The sequence below is a fragment of the Thunnus albacares genome, chromosome 4, assembly GCF_914725855.1.
Source record: "Thunnus albacares chromosome 4, fThuAlb1.1, whole genome shotgun sequence".
Lineage (NCBI taxonomy): Eukaryota > Metazoa > Chordata > Actinopteri > Scombriformes > Scombridae > Thunnus > Thunnus albacares.
The window spans coordinates 24272068-24291942 of record NC_058109.1 but is presented as its reverse complement, the minus strand read 5'-3'; the positions used below and the strand labels follow the sequence as shown (position 1 = coordinate 24291942).

General features: G+C 41.9%; 1 protein-coding gene across 1 annotated transcript; it reads right to left on the bottom strand.

Annotated features, from left to right (window-relative positions):
- Nucleotides 1-996: 996 nt before the first annotated feature.
- LOC122980632 (nucleoporin alm1-like) lies at nt 997-11359 on the bottom strand. Its single transcript, XM_044348840.1, has 5 exons — nt 11330-11359; nt 9804-10730; nt 8857-9018; nt 1593-2519; nt 997-1020 (listed from the first exon to the last, which is right to left on the bottom strand). The coding sequence occupies exons 1-5, from the start codon at nt 11357-11359 to the stop codon at nt 997-999; spliced, it is 2070 nt and encodes a 689-aa protein (XP_044204775.1).
- Between the last annotated feature and the right edge of the window lie 8516 nt (nt 11360-19875).

Sequence of the window (19875 nt, the reverse complement as noted above, 5' to 3'; positions counted from 1 at the left end):
GACCAAAGAATACTTATGTAACAAAAAGAAAACAGAATTATTTTGAAAAGGTTTGAGGACCATTTATTACTTCTGTGAAGTGTATGAACCCGATAGATGATGAAGAGGAGGAGGAATGAATGCTCCTTGATGTGAACCTTGAAGAATGCTTTGAGTGAGCTCTTGTGACAGTAATTCAATGCAATTAAGCAGATCAAGTAGAACCAAAACGAAAAGTTTATTGTCATGTAATTTTTTTCTAATATCAACTAGTTTTGCATAAAGAACCTTTCAATTCAATTCAATTCAATTCAATTCAATTCAATTCAATTCAATTCAATTCAATTTTATTGATATTTGACCAAATCATGAGAAAAGTTATCTCAGGGCACTTTTCACAGATCAGGTCTAGACCGTACTCTTTAATTTACAGAGACCCAACAATTCCCCCATGAGCAAGCACTTGGCGACAGCGGTAAGGAAAAACTCCCCTTTGAATGGAAGAAAACCTCAAGCAGAACCGGGCTCTAGGTGGGCGGCCATCTGCCTTGACCGGTAGGGCCTCTCTTGTCACATTTATATTGACAGTATGATTAGTTTACCTGCAGCCTCACAGAAAGAAGACAACAGCTTCTTCTTTCTGTGAGGCTGCAGAGCTGAGTACTGGTCCCCTGAGTTGCCCTTGTAGAGGAGAGAGAGGGAGGGAGACAGAGGGTGGGTGGATGGGTGGTTGGCATGATGAGATGGGGAGTCTGGATGGAGGGAGGATGGAGGAGGTGGTAAGTGGTAAAGAGTTGTGTGGAGGTTGGCATGGTTGGGGTGGTAGAGCTGAAGGGACGAGCAGTTGGGAGAGATTAGGTCTTTATTACTGGTCCACCATGTTGCCCTTGTAGAGGAGAGAGAAGGAGGGAGACAAAGGGTGGATGGATGGATGGATGGATGGAGATGGGGGATGAGATGATGAGATGGGGGGAGTCTGGATGGAGGAGGTGGTAAGGAGTTGGAGTTGGGTGGAGGTTAGCATGGTTTGGGGGCGTAGGGCTGAAGGGACGAGGAGGGGTTGGGGGAGATTAGGAAGAGAAAGAGGAAGTTGCCCCTCTCTCCTTTTCTTTCTTGTCTCTTTCCTTCTTTTCTTTCTTTTCTCTCTTTTCTTTGTCCTTCCTCTCCTTCTTCTCCTTCTTTTCCCTCTCCTCCTTCTCTTTCTTTTCGTTCTTCAATCTCTCTTTCTCCTTCCTCTCATGTTCCTTTTTCTCTTTCTTCTCCCGCTCCTCCTTCTCCTTCTGCTCCTTCTTGTCTTTCTTCTGCCTCTCCTCCTGCTCTTTCTTTTCATTCTTCAATCTCTCCTTCTCCTTCCTCTCATGTTCATTTTTCTCTCTCTTCTCTCTCTCCTCCTCCTCTTTCCTCTCCTTCTTCAGCCTCTTCTCTGTTTCTTTCTGAGCCTTCTTTTCCTCCTTCCTCATTTTTTTCTTCTCCTTATCACTTTTACTGGCCAGCTCCTGAAAAGACAGCGACAGCATATAATTCAGTATTTTGTGTGTCTAAAGGTTAAATCTAAAACAAAGTGAATCCAACAGGTTATTATTAAATCAAAATGATCAGCTGATGTGACGTACCTGAAGTTCAGCATTTTTTTGCATCAGGAGCTTGATGTCCTCCTCCATTTGTCTTGACTTCCGGCGCCACTCATCTTCAATTTCTTGGTGCAATTTCTCGGAGCTGGTCTGCTTCACTGCGAACTGATGTTCTAGAGCGTCATATTTTGCTCTCCAATCCGTGTCATTCTTCCTTAGGGCCACCTCTTTCTGGCTTATTTTTACCATATTGTCAAAGAGAGCCTTCTTATTTTCCTTGATGGTTGCTATCAGATCACTCTTTTCGAGGGTGACCTGGCGCACTTTTCGCTCCAGGTCCTCCTGCACCGTTTTTAGGTCAGTGGCGGCCATCTCCTGACAAACAAACCTGCTCTCCCACTCTGCATGTAATTTGGCGATTGTCCGCTCAAATGAAGATTCCAGCTCTGCAGATTTCTTTTCGCAGGCCGCTGATATCTTGTTATGTTCCTCTTTCCAGAATTTAGTAACCTGGTCATATTCAGTTGTCCAATGTTTAATGACCTTGGTTATTTCCTGTCTCTGGAGGTGAAGTTTCTTTTTCATAGAGTGGACTTCCTCCTCCTTTTGTGTCATTATTAAGTCCATCTCCCTGCACCGATTGTCAAAGTGCTGTTGCCTCTCTTTCGCAGCATTCATCATGCCCTTGATGTCGTTTTTGGCCTGAAACAGAGTTTTGGCCAAATTCTCTTTTTCTTCAAGCAGCTCGTGATGCTTCTTCTCCCAGCTCATCTCTCTGCTGTCCATCTGCTCCTTCAGAGCAGTCATCTCCTCAGCCAGCTGCTGGTTTTCATTCTTGGAGTCCAGCAGGGCTCTTCGCAGAGCCTGCAGGACTTTGCTGGGAGTGCGCAGGCTCTCCCTCTCCATTCCAGCTGGGCTGTCATGGGCCGCACCATTTAGTCGGGCAGAGCCCTGGCGCTGTGTGAGTGTCTGAAAGACAGAAATGTACATGCAGGTAAAAATACTGTCCCATCCTAACTTTGGATACACACAAAAAGACAGAAGGTCTTTATACTTATTTATACAGTTGAATGTGAGAAATGATTTTACAGTTGTTCTTATTTGTTGCCACACAAACCTTGAATGATAATCATTATTCTCAAAACAGCATGTACATGCACTGCACAGTATATGTATATGGAGCATTTCTCATTGTTTTAAAGTCTTCATATTTTATTTGAAGCCTTAACAACTACAATTTTCATGCAACAAAATACGTTACTCACTCAAATACTAAATACATGTGTCTTCTTTAGTTTCAGTCTGTCAAACTACACTAAAATATAGTTTCTGTACTTCACTTAAATAAAGTCACTCAATGGTGACATTAAATATCACAGCACCCAACTACATATTACAATATCACAATGTGGGTTGTTTATTGAAAATCCATCCCTCATCTAGAAAAATATTCACAATGATTTTTGTGCAAGCTTTAGACAGAAGATGAAGAAATCAGAAAAACTTGTCTGGCCCAAATAAGTAGATCAAAAAATTTGCCTAAAAGAATTTCCTGTCGAAAAATTCTTACCTCAGGTCTTGAGATGTTGCTATTCTCCATTTTCTCCGTAATTCCGATGGTGTAGTGGTGTTGGAGTTGTAGTATTGTCGTGTTCGTAGTGCTCGAACTGTAGATTCTGTCTAGTGGACGCTGTGGTTTCACTGAGAGATATGTCTCTGTGGGATTCCAGCTTGGAACTTACAGAGTTTAGTCCCTTGATAGGTAAGCAGTCTGCATGACATCATAAAGAGTTGCACATGTCAGAAAGGATCTTCAGAACATGATGTCATCATTACACTTCAGCAGTTTGACTTTTTTATTGAGACAAATACATACATCACTTTGCCAAAGTGATGTATGTATTACCCTGGATGGGTAATGGATGGCTACCCTGGATGTGCCTGATTTTTGTGATATTACGTAAGTGAAAAAAGGCAGTCCTTGAGATTTGATTTATGTGGGAGTTAAAGGACATATCCTGATCAAAGATAACTCCCAGATTCCTTACGGTGGTGCTGGAGGCCAGGGTAATGCCATCCAGAGTAGCTTTATCATTAGATTATGTGTTTCTAAGGTGTTTAGGGCCAAGCACAATAACTTCAGTTTTATCTGAATTTAGTAGTAGAAAATTGCAGGTCATCCAGGTCTTTATGTCGTTAAGGCATGTTTGGAGTTTGTTTAACTGATTGGGTTCATCTGGCTTCACTGATAAATATAATTGGGTGTCATCTGCGTAACAATGAAAATTTATGGAGTGTTTCCTAATAATATTACCTAAAGGAAGCATATACAAGGTGAATAGAATTGGTCCAAGTACAGAACCTCGTGGAACTCCGTGTCTAACTTTTGCCTTCACGGAGGATTCATCATTCACATGTACAAACTGAAATCGGTCTGATAAATATGACTTAAACCAGCTTAATGCAGTTCCTTTAATGCCAATTAAATGTTCCAGTCTCTGCAAAAGGATTTGATGGTCAATTGTGTCGAATGCAGCACTAAGATCTAACAAGACAAGTATAGAGACAAATCCTTTGTCCGATGCAGTTAGGAGGTCATTTGTGACTTTCACCAGTGCTGTCTCTGTGCTATGATGTGCTCTAAATCCTGACTGAAAATCCTCAAATAAACTATTGTTATGTAGAAAGTCACATAACTGATTAGAGACTGCTTTCTCAAGGATCTTAGATAGAAATGGAAGGTTAGATATAGGTCTATAATTGGCTAAAACACCTGAATCAAGAGTAGGCTTCTTAAGAAGAGGTTTAATTACAGCTACTTTAAAAGACTGTGGTACATAGCCTGTTACTAAAGACAGATTGATCATATCTAGTAAAGAAGTGCTCACTAAGGGTAAGGCTTCCTTAAGCAGCCTAGTTGGGATGGGATCTAAGAGACAGGTTGATGGTTTAGCTGAACAGATCATTGAAGTTAGTTCAGACAAGTCTACTGGAGAAAAACAGTCCAAATATATGTCAGGATTTACTGCCGTTACCAAGGTTCCTGTGTTTGGGGAGAGAACGGTGCCTGTTGAGGGCAGGAGGTGGTTAATTTTGTCTCTAATAGTTAGAATTTTATCATTAAAGAAGCTCATAAAGTCGCTACTACTGAGAGCTATAGGAATACATGGATCAGTAGAGTTATGACTCTTTGTCAGCCTGGCCAAAGTGCTGAAAAGGAACCTAGGGCAGTTTTTATTCTCTTCTATTAATGCTGAGTAATAGGCGGCTCTGGCATTACAGAGGGCCTTCCTATATGTTTTAAGACTATCTTGCCAGACTAAGCGAGATTCTTCTACTTTGGTGGAACGCCAAATCCTTTCCAATTTTCGCGATGTTTGCTTTAATTTGCGGGTTTGGGAGTTATACCATGGAGCTAACCTCTTATGTTTTATTATCTTCTTTTTTAAGGGGGCGATGGAGTCGAGTGTTTGTCTTAGTGAGCCTGCAGCACTATCAATAAGATTATCAATTTGGGAGGGACTGAAGTTAACATAAGAGTCCTCTGTAGTATTGAGACATGGTAGTGAATTCAGTACTGACGGAATTGCTTCCTTAAATTTATCTACAACACTATCAGAGAGACATCTAGTGAGGACATTTTTGTCTAGTGGTGTATAATCCAGTAATAGTAATAATTCAAAAGTTATTAAAAAATGATCTGATAAAATAGGATTTTGTGGAAAAATGATTAAATGTTCAATTTCAATCCCATAAGCCAGAACAAGGTCTAGGGTGTGGTTAAGACGGTGAGTGGGATTATTTACACACTGAGAGAAGCCAATTGAGTCTAATAATGAGATAAATGCAGTGCTGAGACTGTCATTATCAACGTCCACATGAATATTAAAATCACCTACTATAATTACTTTATCTGTACTAAGGACTAAATACGACAAAAACTCTGAGGATTCAGATAGGAATTCAGAGTACGGGCCAGGAGGACAATACACTATAACAAATAGAACTGGCTGTAAAGTTTTCCAGGTTGGCTGAGAGAGACTAAGAACAAGGCTTTCGAATGAGTTATAATTAAATTTAGGTCTAGGGTTGACGACCAGGCTTGAACTGAAAATGGCCGCAACTCCTCCTCCTCGGCCAGTGCCCCGAGGAATATGAGTATTAATATGACTGGGGGGAGTGGATTCATTTAGGCTGACATATTCTTCATGACACAGCCAGGTTTCAGTGAGACAAAATAAATCAATATGATGATCTGAAATTAAATCGTTTACTAAAACGGCTTTAGATGAAAGAGATCTAATGTTCAAGAGTCCACATTTAATTATCTTATTTTGTTGTACTATTGCAGTAGTGGTTTTAATTTTTACTAGATTTTCATGAATGACTCTTCTTTTGTTTACTTTGGATTTAATTGATTTATGTGGTCGGGGGACAGACACAGTCTCTATGTGGTTTTGGGTGGGTAACTGCTCTAATGGAAGCGCAGAGAAGTGTGTAGGACTGCAGCTCTGCCTCCTGGTCTCAACTCTGGGTTGTCATGGTTTTGGTTTACTAATAAACTGGGCCATGTTTCTGGATATGAGAGCAGCTCCATCCAAAGTGGGATGTATGCCGTCTCTCCTAATCAGACCAGGTCTTCCCCAGAAAGTCTGCCAATTATCTATGAAGCCCACATCGTTTGCTGGACACCACCTCGACAACCAGCGGTTGAATTGTGACATGCGGCTATACATGTCATCACTGGTCAGATTAGGCAGCGGTCCAGAGAAAATTAGTCCGACATAGTTTTTGCAAATGTACACACCGACTCAACATTAATCTTGGTGATCTCCGATTGGCGTAATCGGGAGTCATTACCGCCGACATGGATGACAATCGTACCATATTTACCATATTTATTCTTAGCCAGCAGTTTTAAATTTGACTCAATGTCGCCCGCTCTGGCCCCAGGAATACATTTAACTATAGCTGCTGGTGTCGCTAACTTCACGTTTCTGACTATGGAGCTGCCAATAATCAGAGTTTGTTTTTCAGCGGGTGTGTTGCTGAGTGGGGAGAACCTGTTAGAAACATGAACTGGTTGGTGGTGAACCGTGGGCTTCTGCTTAGGGCTATGCTTCCTTCGGACAGTCACCCAGCCGCCCTGGCTTCCCGGCTGCTCGGGAGCTGCCGGGGGAGTGGGAGCTACGCTAGGTCGGCCCGCACCGGATACTAGGGGCTGGCTAACTATATTAGCAGCTGATTGTTTTTCCATGGTGCGGAGCCGCGCTTCCAATTCACTAAGCCTTGCCTCCAGTGCTGCAAATAAACTACACTTATTACACTTACCACTATCACTAAAGGAGGCAGAGGAATAACTAAACATTTGACACACCGAGCAAGGGAGAGCAGGAGAACGAGAGAGAGAGAGAGAAGCCATCGCTAACTACTTAGTTTAAGTTAGCTGCTAGTGCTAGCTGCAGAGCTAAAGTGACTAACAACTTGTGCGATTAGCGAGAAAAGTCGCTAAGAGAAAAGCGCTGAGAGTGCTTGTGTAAAACTAGCGAAAGTTTAAATATACAGCAGATATTAATCCACAATTAATCCACAGTAATGTGATATATATAGGAAAATCAACTGAGATGAGAGCAGCAACAACGCTATCAGTAGACACAGTCGGCAACCGGAAATGATACAATACGCTTACCGTAGCACGTCGCTATTTGAAAAAACACACAAAGCACAAAAAAACACAAACTGAAGACTACACTAATAGCCCAACATGACGTTTCGTATTACAATGGAGTATAAAAATAAAACAAAAAACACAACTGGATCAGCTCGACCTCATGTTTATCCACAAAGTGCTTCTCTGAGGAAAGAGCCTTGTAGTGACACAGATGGAGTCTCTAACAACCATTTCCAAATCCAGTGTTAAAGACCTAATCCAGGTCATGCTCTGTTTTGCATACATATACTCAATATGATTATAAAGAACAAAAGGTCAAGTCAGTTATTTCAATACACAGAGAAATTTTCTCTTTCAAATTAGACTGTGACAAAAAGGCAAGTGGGGGTCAAGGTGTCACTCAGTGAGTGTTTGGTGGCATTGCCTGAGGTAGCACATGAAGTTTGGTGGCTATTGTGCAAAAACTGACTGAACAGTAAAGCTTTGGAAAAATCAAACCAGATGAAAACCCATGTAAATGAATGGGGAAAAAGACAGAAAAACCATTAAGAAGGGAGAACATATATGTATTTCCAAAAGCTGTATAAAAGCATACCTGTTGGTAAGAAAAAACACAAAAAACCCACTTCCCACTCAATTGGTGCCCCCTCCCTCTATTGGCCACTGCCTATGTGGCCTATGCCACGGGCCGGCCCTGAATTTATCCTACTAGCCTACTGGCAACTATTTTTGCACTGGAAAAAACTTTCCTGTCACATTTTTATTGATAGTATGATCAACCAGAACCATCTGCCCTCTGATTGGACAGATTAACTCTACGTTTGACCAGTCGGAATCAGCCGTAAAAACAGGGTCAAAATTGGTCTTCTTGTAGTCTTGTAAAACTTGTCATTTGTAGCTTGTAACTTCAGGTTGGCTTACAAAGATAGGAAATTTTGTTTCCTGCTCTCATGCCAAAAGAATAATTGCACTGTTCTGGAAAACGACTAGCAGACCAAAGAATACTTATGTAACAAAAAGAAAACAGAATTAGTTTGAAAATGTTTGAGGACCATTTATTACTTCTGTGAAGTGTATGAACCCGATAGATGATGAAGAGGAGGAGGAATGAATGCTCCTTGATGTGAACCTTGAAGAATGCTTTGAGTGAGCTCTTGTGACAGTAATTCAATGCAATTAAGCAGATCAAGTAGAACCAAAACGAAAAGTTTATTGTCATGTAATTTTTTTCTAATATCAACTAGTTTTGCATAAAGAACCTTTCAATTCAATTCAATTCAATTCAATTCAATTCAATTCAATTCAATTCAATTCAATTTTATTGATATTTGACCAAATCATGAGAAAAGTTATCTCAGGGCACTTTTCACAGATCAGGTCTAGACCGTACTCTTTAATTTACAGAGACCCAACAATTCCCCCATGAGCAAGCACTTGGCGACAGCGGTAAGGAAAAACTCCCCTTTGAATGGAAGAAAACCTCAAGCAGAACCGGGCTCTAGGTGGGCGGCCATCTGCCTTGACCGGTAGGGCCTCTCTTGTCACATTTATATTGACAGTATGATTAGTTTACCTGCAGCCTCACAGAAAGAAGACAACAGCTTCTTCTTTCTGTGAGGCTGCAGAGCTGAGTACTGGTCCCCTGAGTTGCCCTTGTAGAGGAGAGAGGGAGGGAGACAGAGGGTGGATGGATGGGTGGTTGGCATGATGAGATGGGGAGTCTGGATGGAGGGAGGATGGAGGAGGTGGTAAGTGGTAAAGAGTTGTGTGGAGGTTGGCATGGTTGGGGTGGTAGAGCTGAAGGGACGAGCAGTTGGGAGAGATTAGGTCTTTATTACTGGTCCACCATGTTGCCCTTGTAGAGGAGAGAGAAGGAGGGAGACAAAGGGTGGATGGATGGATGGATGGATGGAGATGGGGGATGAGATGATGAGATGGGGGGAGTCTGGATGGAGGAGGTGGTAAGGAGTTGGAGTTGGGTGGAGGTTAGCATGGTTTGGGGGCGTAGGGCTGAAGGGACGAGGAGGGGTTGGGGGAGATTAGGAAGAGAAAGAGGAAGTTGCCCCTCTCTCCTTTTCTTTCTTGTCTCTTTCCTTCTTTTCTTTCTTTTCTCTCTTTTCTTTGTCCTTCCTCTCCTTCTTCTCCTTCTTTTCCCTCTCCTCCTTCTCTTTCTTTTCGTTCTTCAATCTCTCTTTCTCCTTCCTCTCATGTTCCTTTTTCTCTTTCTTCTCCCGCTCCTCCTTCTCCTTCTGCTCCTTCTTGTCTTTCTTCTGCCTCTCCTCCTGCTCTTTCTTTTCATTCTTCAATCTCTCCTTCTCCTTCCTCTCATGTTCATTTTTCTCTCTCTTCTCTCTCTCCTCCTCCTCTTTCCTCTCCTTCTTCAGCCTCTTCTCTGTTTCTTTCTGAGCCTTCTTTTCCTCCTTCCTCATTTTTTTCTTCTCCTTATCACTTTTACTGGCCAGCTCCTGAAAAGACAGCGACAGCATATAATTCAGTATTTTGTGTGTCTAAAGGTTAAATCTAAAACAAAGTGAATCCAACAGGTTATTATTAAATCAAAATGATCAGCTGATGTGACGTACCTGAAGTTCAGCATTTTTTTGCATCAGGAGCTTGATGTCCTCCTCCATTTGTCTTGACTTCCGGCGCCACTCATCTTCAATTTCTTGGTGCAATTTCTCGGAGCTGGTCTGCTTCACTGCGAACTGATGTTCTAGAGCGTCATATTTTGCTCTCCAATCCGTGTCATTCTTCCTTAGGGCCACCTCTTTCTGGCTTATTTTTACCATATTGTCAAAGAGAGCCTTCTTATTTTCCTTGATGGTTGCTATCAGATCACTCTTTTCGAGGGTGACCTGGCGCACTTTTCGCTCCAGGTCCTCCTGCACCGTTTTTAGGTCAGTGGCGGCCATCTCCTGACAAACAAACCTGCTCTCCCACTCTGCATGTAATTTGGCGATTGTCCGCTCAAATGAAGATTCCAGCTCTGCAGATTTCTTTTCGCAGGCCGCTGATATCTTGTTATGTTCCTCTTTCCAGAATTTAGTAACCTGGTCATATTCAGTTGTCCAATGTTTAATGACCTTGGTTATTTCCTGTCTCTGGAGGTGAAGTTTCTTTTTCATAGAGTGGACTTCCTCCTCCTTTTGTGTCATTATTAAGTCCATCTCCCTGCACCGATTGTCAAAGTGCTGTTGCCTCTCTTTCGCAGCATTCATCATGCCCTTTATGTCGTTTTTGGCCTGAAACAGAGTTTTGGCCAAATTCTCTTTTTCTTCAAGCAGCTCGTGATGCTTCTTCTCCCAGCTCATCTCTCTGCTGTCCATCTGCTCCTTCAGAGCAGTCATCTCCTCAGCCAGCTGCTGGTTTTCATTCTTGGAGTCCAGCAGGGCTCTTCGCAGAGCCTGCAGGACTTTGCTGGGAGTGCGCAGGCTCTCCCTCTCCATTCCAGCTGGGCTGTCATGGGCCGCACCATTTAGTCGGGCAGAGCCCTGGCGCTGTGTGAGTGTCTGAAAGACAGAAATGTACATGCAGGTAAAAATACTGTCCCATCCTAACTTTGGATACACACAAAAAGACAGAAGGTCTTTATACTTATTTATACAGTTGAATGTGAGAAATGATTTTACAGTTGTTCTTATTTGTTGCCACACAAACCTTGAATGATAATCATTATTCTCAAAACAGCATGTACATGCACTGCACAGTATATGTATATGGAGCATTTCTCATTGTTTTAAAGTCTTCATATTTTATTTGAAGCCTTAACAACTACAATTTTCATGCAACAAAATACGTTACTCACTCAAATACTAAATACATGTCTTCTTTAGTTTCAGTCTGTCAAACTACACTAAAATATAGTTTCTGTACTTCACTTAAATAAAGTCACTCAATGGTGACATTAAATAGCACAGCACCCAACTACATATTACAATATCACAATGTGGGTTGTTTATTGAAAATCCATCCCTCATCTAGAAAAATATTCACAATGATTTTTGTGCAAGCTTTAGACAGAAGATGAAGAAATCAGAAAAACTTGTTTGGCCCAAATAAGTAGATCAAAAAATTTGCCTAAAAGAATTTCCTGTCGAAAAATTCTTACCTCAGGTCTTGAGATGTTGCTATTCTCCATTTTCTCCGTAATTCCGATGGTGTAGCGGTGTTGGAGTTGTAGTATTGTCGTGTTCGTAGTGCTCGAACTGTAGATTCTGTCTAGTGGACGCTGTGGTTTCACTGAGAGATATGTCTCTGTGGGATTCCAGCTTGGAACTTACAGAGTTTAGTCCCTTGATAGGTAAGCAGTCTGCATGACATCATAAAGAGTTGCACATGTCAGAAAGGATCTTCAGAACATGATGTCATCATTACACTTCAGCAGGTTGACTTTTTTATTGAGACAAATACATACATCACTTTGCCAAAGTGACATCAAACTTTAAGCTTTCATCATACATAGTACAATAGACTGAATTCTTTCTATTTCAATCAATCAATCAATCAATTTTTATTTATATAACGCCATATCACCACAGAAGTCATCTCAAGGCACTTTTCACATAGAGCAGGTCAAGACCGTACTCTTTAATATACAGAGACCCAACAATTCCCCCATGAGCAAGCACTTGGCGACAGCGGTAAGGAAAAACTCCCCTTTAATGGGTAAAAACCTCAAGCAGACCCCGGCTCTTGGTGGGCGGCCATCTGCTTTGACTGGTTGGGTTGAGAGAGAGAAAGAGAGAGGGAAAGGGGGAGGGGGGACAGAAGAAAAAAAAATCACAACAACAACAACAACGAGCACGAGCAGCAACAGCCAGGAAAGGATGCCATCAGGACTGTGAAGGACCGCGAAGGTTCGGCCCGGGACTCAGCTTTTCCTGTGAGATGAGAAAGCACAAAAAACTCCGGGGAAGAAGCAAAGTTAGTGACATGCATTGATGTTACATGAATGCATACAGATGGAGAGGAGGAGAGAGGAGCTCAGTGCATCATGGGAAGTCCCCCAGCAGTCTAGGCCTATAGCAGCATAACTAAGGGCTGATCCAAGGCGAGCCTGGTCGGCCCTAACTATAAGCTTTATCAAAAAGGAAAGTTTTAAGCCTACTCTTAAACATAGAGAGGGTGTCTGCACCCCGGACTGAATCCGGTAGATGGTTCCATAGAAGAGGAGCCTGATAGCTGAAGGCTCTGCCTCCCATTCTACTTTTAAAGACTGCAGGGACCACCAGTAAGCCTGCATACTGGGAGCGCAGTGTTCTAGTGGGATAATACGGTATTATGAGCTCTTCACGATATGATGGTGCCTGACCATTAAGGGCTTTGTAAGTTAGGAGAAGGATTTTAAATTCTATTCTAAATTTAACAGGAAGCCAATGTAGTGAAGCTAAAATGGGAGAAATGTGGTCTCTTTTTCTAGTTTTAGTCAGAACACGTGCAGCTGCGTTCTGGACCAGTTGGAGAGTCTTTAGAGACTTGTTAGGGCAGCCTGATAATAAGGAATTGCAATAATCCAGCCTAGAAGTAACAAATGCGTGAACTAGTTTTTCTGCATCTTTTAGGGACAGGATGTGCCTGATTTTTGTGATATTACGTAAGTGAAAAAAGGCAGTCCTTGAGATTTGATTTATGTGGGAGTTAAAGGACATATCCTGATCAAAGATAACTCCCAGATTCCTTACGGTGGTGCTGGAGGCCAGGGTAATGCCATCCAGAGTAGCTTTATCATTAGATTATGTGTTTCTAAGGTGTTTAGGGCCAAGCACAATAACTTCAGTTTTATCTGAATTTAGTAGTAGAAAATTGCAGGTCATCCAGGTCTTTATGTCGTTAAGGCATGTTTGGAGTTTGTTTAACTGATTGGGTTCATCTGGCTTCACTGATAAATATAATTGGGTGTCATCTGCGTAACAATGAAAATTTATGGAGTGTTTCCTAATAATATTACCTAAAGGAAGCATATACAAGGTGAATAGAATTGGTCCAAGTACAGAACCTTGTGGAACTCCGTGTCTAACTTTTGCCTTCACGGAGGATTCATCATTCACATGTACAAACTGAAATCGGTCTGATAAATATGACTTAAACCAGCTTAATGCAGTTCCTTTAATGCCAATTAAATGTTCCAGTCTCTGCAAAAGGATTTGATGGTCAATTGTGTCGAATGCAGCACTAAGCTCTAACAAGACAAGTATAGAGACAAATCCTTTGTCCGATGCAGTTAGGAGGTCATTTGTGACTTTCACCAGTGCTGTCTCTGTGCTATGATGTGCTCTAAATCCTGACTGAAAATCCTCAAATAAACTATTGTTATGTAGAAAGTCACATAACTGATTAGAGACTGCTTTCTCAAGGATCTTAGATAGAAATGGAAGGTTAGATATAGGTCTATAATTGGCTAAAACACCTGAATCAAGAGTAGGCTTCTTAAGAAGAGGTTTAATTACAGCTACTTTAAAAGACTGTGGTACATAGCCTGTTACTAAAGACAGATTGATCATATCTAGTAAAGAAGTGCTCACTAAGGGTAAGGCTTCCTTAAGCAGCCTAGTTGGGATGGGATCTAAGAGACAGGTTGATGGTTTAGCTGAACAGATCATTGAAGTTAGTTCAGACAAGTCTACTGGAGAAAAACAGTCCAAATATATGTCAGGATTTACTGCCGTTACCAAGGTTCCTGTGTTTGGGGAGAGAACGGTGCCTGTTGAGGGCAGGAGGTGGTTAATTTTGTCTCTAATAGTTAGAATTTTATCATTAAAGAAGCTCATAAAGTCGTTACTACTGAGAGCTATAGGAATACATGAATCAGTAGAGTTATGACTCTTTGTCAGCCTGGCCAAAGTGTTGAAAAGGAACCTAGGGCAGTTTTTATTCTCTTCTATTAATGCTGAGTAATAGGCGGCTCTGGCATTACAGAGGGCCTTCCTATATGTTTTAAGACTATCTTGCCAGACTAAGCGAGATTCTTCTACTTTGGTGGAACGCCAAATCCTTTCCAATTTTCGCGATGTTTGCTTTAATTTGCGGGTTTGGGAGTTATACCATGGAGCTAACCTCTTATGTTTTATTATCTTCTTTTTTAAGGGGGCGATGGAGTCGAGTGTTTGTCTTAGTGAGCCTGCAGCACTATCAATAAGATTATCAATTTGGGAGGGACTGAAGTTAACATAAGAGTCCTCTGTAGTATTGAGACATGGTAGTGAATTCAGTACTGACGGAATTGCTTCCTTAAATTTATCTACAACACTATCAGAGAGACATCTAGTGAGGACATTTTTGTCTAGTGGTGTATAATCCAGTAATAGGAATTCAAAAGTTATTAAAAAATGATCTGATAAAATAGGATTTTGCGGAAAAATTATTAAATGTTCAATTTCAATCCCATAAGCCAGAACAAGGTCTAGGGTGTGGTTAAGACGGTGAGTGGGATTATTTACACACTGAGAGAAGCCAATTGAGTCTAATAATGAGATAAATGCAGTGCTGAGCCTGTCATTATCAACGTCCACATGAATATTAAAATCACCTACTATAATTACTTTATCTGTACTAAGGACTAAATACGACAAAAACTCTGAGGATTCAGATAGGAATTCAGAGTACGGGCCAGGAGGACGATACACTATAACAAATAGAACTGGCTGTAAAGTTTTCCAGGTTGGCTGAGAGAGACTAAGAACAAGGCTTTCGAATGAGTTATAATTAAATTTAGGTCTAGGGTTGACGACCAGGCTTGAACTGAAAATGGCCGCAACTCCTCCTCCTCGGCCAGTGCCCTGAGGAATATGAGTATTAATATGACTGGGGGGAGTGGATTCATTTAGGCTGACATATTCTTCATGACACAGCCAGGTTTCAGTGAGACAAAATAAATCAATATGATCTGAAATTAAATCGTTTACTAAAACGGCTTTAGATGAAAGAGATCTAATGTTCAAGAGTCCACATTTAATTATCTTATTTTGTTGTACTATTGCAGTAGTGGTTTTAATTTTTACTAGATTTTCATGAATGACTCTTCTTTTGTTTACTTTGGATTTAATTGATTTATGTGGTCGGGGGACAGACACAGTCTCTATGTGGTTTTGGGTGGGTAACTGCTCTAATGGAAGCGCAGAGAAGCGTGTAGGACTGCAGCTCTGCCTCCTGGTCTCAACTCTGGGTTGTCATGGTTTTGGTTTACTAATAAACTGGGCCATGTTTCTGGATATGAGAGCAGCTCCATCCAAAGTGGGATGTATGCCGTCTCTCCTAATCAGACCAGGTCTTCCCCAGAAAGTCTGCCAATTATCTATGAAGCCCACATCGTTTGCTGGACACCACCTCGACAACCAGCGGTTGAATTGTGACATGCGGCTATACATGTCATCACTGGTCAGATTAGGCAGCGGTCCAGAGAAAATTACGGAGTCCGACATAGTTTTTGCAAATGTACACACCGACTCAACATTAATCTTGGTGATCTCCGATTGGCGTAATCGGGAGTCATTACCGCCGACATGGATGACAATCGTACCATATTTACCATATTTATTCTTAGCCAGCAGTTTTAAATTTGACTCAATGTCGCCCGCTCTGGTTCCAGGAATACATTTAACTATAGCTGCTGGTGTCGCTAACTTCACGTTTCTGACTATGGAGCTGCCAATAATCAGAGTTTGTTTCTCAGCGGGTGTGTTGCTGAGTGGGGAGAACCTGTTAGAAACATGAACTGGTTGGTGGTGAACCGTGGGCTTCTGCTTAGGGCTGTGCTTCCTTCGGACAGTCACCCAGCCGCCCTGGCTTCTCGGCTGCTCGGGAGCTGCCGGGGGAGTGGGAGCTACGCTAGGTCGGCCCGCACCGGATACTAGGGGCTGGCTAACTATATTAGCAGCTGATTGTTTTCCATGGTGCGGAGCCGCGCTTCCAATTCACTAAGCCTTGCCTCCAGTGCTGCAAATAAACTACACTTATTACACTTACCACTATCACTAAAGGAGGCAGAGGAATAACTAAACATTTGACACACCGAGCAAGAGAGAGCAGGAGAACGAGAGAGAGAGAGAGAAGCCATCGCTAACTACTTAGTTTAAGTTAGCTGCTAGTGCTAGCTGCAGAGCTAAAGTGACTAACAACTTGTGCGATTAGCGAGAAAAGTCGCTAAGAGAAAAGCGCTGAGAGTGCTTGTGTAAAACTAGCGAAAGTTTAAATATACAGCAGATATTAATCCACAGTAATGTGATATATATAGGAAAATCAACTGAGATGAGAGCAGCAACAACGCTATCAGTAGACACAGTCGGCAACCGGAAATGATACAATACGCTTACCGTAGCACGTCGCTATTTGAAAAAACACACAAAGCACAAAAAAACACAAACTGAAGACTACACTAATAGCCCAACATGACGTTTCGTATTACAATGGAGTATAAAAATAAAACAAAAAACACAACTGGATCAGCTCGACCTCATGTTTATCCACAAAGTGCTTCTCTGAGGAAAGAGCCTTGTAGTGACACAGATGGAGTCTCTAACAACCATTTCCAAATCCAGTGTTAAAGACCTAATCCAGGTCATGCTCTGTTTTGCATACATATACTCAATATGATTATAAAGAACAAAAGGTCAAGTCAGTTATTTCAAAACACAGAGAAATTTTTTCTTTCAAATTAGACTGTGACAAAAAGGCAAGTGGGGGTCAAGGTGTCACTCAGTGAGTGTTTGGTGGCATTGCCTGAGGTAGCACATGAAGTTTGGTGGCTATTGTGCAAAAACTGACTGAACAGTAAAGCTTTGGAAAAATCAAACCAGATGAAAACCCATGTAAATTAATGGGGAAAAAGACAGAAAAACCATTAAGAAGGGAGAACATATATGTATTTCCAAAAGCTGTATAAAAGCATATCTGTTGGTAAGAAAAAACACAAAAAACCCACTTCCCACTCAATTGGTGCCCCCTCCCTCTATTGGCCACTGCCTATGTGGCCTATGCCATGGCCCTGAATTTATCCTACTAGCCTACTGGCAACTATTTTTGCACTGGAAAAAACTTTCCTGTCACATTTTTATTGATAGTATGATCAACCAGAACCATCTGCCCTCTGATTGGACAGATTAACTCTACGTTTGACCAGTCGGAATCAGCCGTAAAAACAGGGTCAAAATTGGTCTTCTTGTAGTCTTGTAAAACTTGTCATTTGTAGCTTGTAACTTCAGGTTGGCTTACAAAGATAGGAAATTTTGTTTCCTGCTCTCATGCCAAAAGAATAATTGCACTGTTCTGGAAAACGACTAGCAGACCAAAGAATACTTATGTAACAAAAAGAAAACAGAATTAGTTTGAAAATGTTTGAGGACCATTTATTACTTCTGTGAAGTGTATGAACCCGATAGATGATGAAGAGGAGGAGGAATGAATGCTCCTTGATGTGAACCTTGAAGAATGCTTTGAGTGAGCTCTTGTGACAGTAATTCAATGCAATTAAGCAGATCAAGTAGAACCAAAACGCAAAGTTTATTGTCATGTAATTTTTTTCTAATATCAACTAGTTTTGCATAAAGAACCTTTCAATTCAATTCAATTCAATTCAATTCAATTCAATTCAATTCAATTCAATTCAATTCAATTCAATTCAATTTTATTGATATTTGACCAAATCATGAGAAAAGTTATCTCAGGGCACTTTTCACAGATCAGGTCTAGACCGTACTCTTTAATTTACAGAGACCCAACAATTCCCCCATGAGCAAGCACTTGGCGACAGCGGTAAGGAAAAACTCCCCTTTGAATGGAAGAAAACCTCAAGCAGAACCGGGCTCTAGGTGGGCGGCCATCTGCCTTGACCGGTAGGGCCTCTCTTGTCACATTTATATTGACAGTATGATTAGTTTACCTGCAGCCTCACAGAAAGAAGACAACAGCTTCTTCTTTCTGTGAGGCTGCAGAGCTGAGTACTGGTCCCCTGAGTTGCCCTTGTAGAGGAGAGAGGGAGGGAGACAGAGGGTGGATGGATGGGTGGTTGGCATGATGAGATGGGGAGTCTGGATGGAGGGAAGATGGAGGAGGTGGTAAGTGGTAAAGAGTTGTGTGGAGGTTGGCATGGTTGGGGTGGTAGAGCTGAAGGGACGAGCAGTTGGGAGAGATTAGGTCTTTATTACTGGTCCACCATGTTGCCCTTGTAGAGGAGAGAGAAGGAGGGAGACAAAGGGTGGATGGATGGATGGATGGATGGAGATGGGGGATGAGATGATGAGATGGGGGGAGTCTGGATGGAGGAGGTGGTAAGGAGTTGGAGTTGGGTGGAGGTTAGCATGGTTTGGGGGCGTAGGGCTGAAGGGACGAGGAGGGGTTGGGGGAGATTAGGAAGAGAAAGAGGAAGTTGCCCCTCTCTCCTTTTCTTTCTTGTCTCTTTCCTTCTTTTCTTTCTTTTCTCTCTTTTCTTTGTCCTTCCTCTCCTTCTTCTCCTTCTTTTCCCTCTCCTCCTTCTCTTTCTTTTCGTTCTTCAATCTCTCTTTCTCCTTCCTCTCATGTTCCTTTTTCTCTTTCTTCTCCCGCTCCTCCTTCTCCTTCTGCTCCTTCTTGTCTTTCTTCTGCCTCTCCTCCTGCTCTTTCTTTTCATTCTTCAATCTCTCCCTCTCCTTCCTCTCATGTTCATTTTTCTCTCTCTTCTCTCTCTCCTCCTCCTCTTTCCTCTCCTTCTTCAGCCTCTTCTCTGTTTCTTTCTGAGCCTTCTTTTCCTCCTTCCTCATTTTTTTCTTCTCCTTATCACTTTTACTGGCCAGCTCCTGAAAAGACAGCGACAGCATATAATTCAGTATTTTGTGTGTCTAAAGGTTAAATCTAAAACAAAGTGAATCCAACAGGTTATTATTAAATCAAAATGATCAGCTGATGTGACGTACCTGAAGTTCAGCATTTTTTTGCATCAGGAGCTTGATGTCCTCCTCCATTTGTCTTGACTTCCGGCGACACTCATCTTCAATTTCTTGGTGCAATTTCTCGGAGCTGGTCTGCTTCACTGCGAACTGATGTTCTAGAGCGTCATATTTTGCTCTCCAATCCGTGTCATTCTTCCTTAGGGCCACCTCTTTCTGGCTTATTTTTACCATATTGTCAAAGAGAGCCTTCTTATTTTCCTTGATGGTTGCTATCAGATCACTCTTTTCGAGGGTGACCTGGCGCACTTTTCGCTCCAGGTCCTCCTGCACCGTTTTTAGGTCAGTGGCGGCCATCTCCTGACAAACAAACCTGCTCTCCCACTCTGCATGTAATTTGGCGATTGTCCGCTCAAATGAAGATTCCAGCTCTGCAGATTTCTTTTCGCAGGCCGCTGATATCTTGTTATGTTCCTCTTTCCAGAATTTAGTAACCTGGTCATATTCAGTTGTCCAATGTTTAATGACCTTGGTTATTTCCTGTCTCTGGAGGTGAAGTTTCTTTTTCATAGAGTGGACTTCCTCCTCCTTTGTGTCATTAGTAAGTCCATCTCCCTGCACCGATTGTCAAAGTGCTGTTGCCTCTCTTTCGCAGCATTCATCATGCCCTTGATGTCGTTTTTGGCCTGAAACAGAGTTTTGGCCAAATTCTCTTTTTCTTCAAGCAGCTCGTGATGCTTCTTCTCCCAGCTCATCTCTCTGCTGTCCATCTGCTCCTTCAGAGCAGTCATCTCCTCAG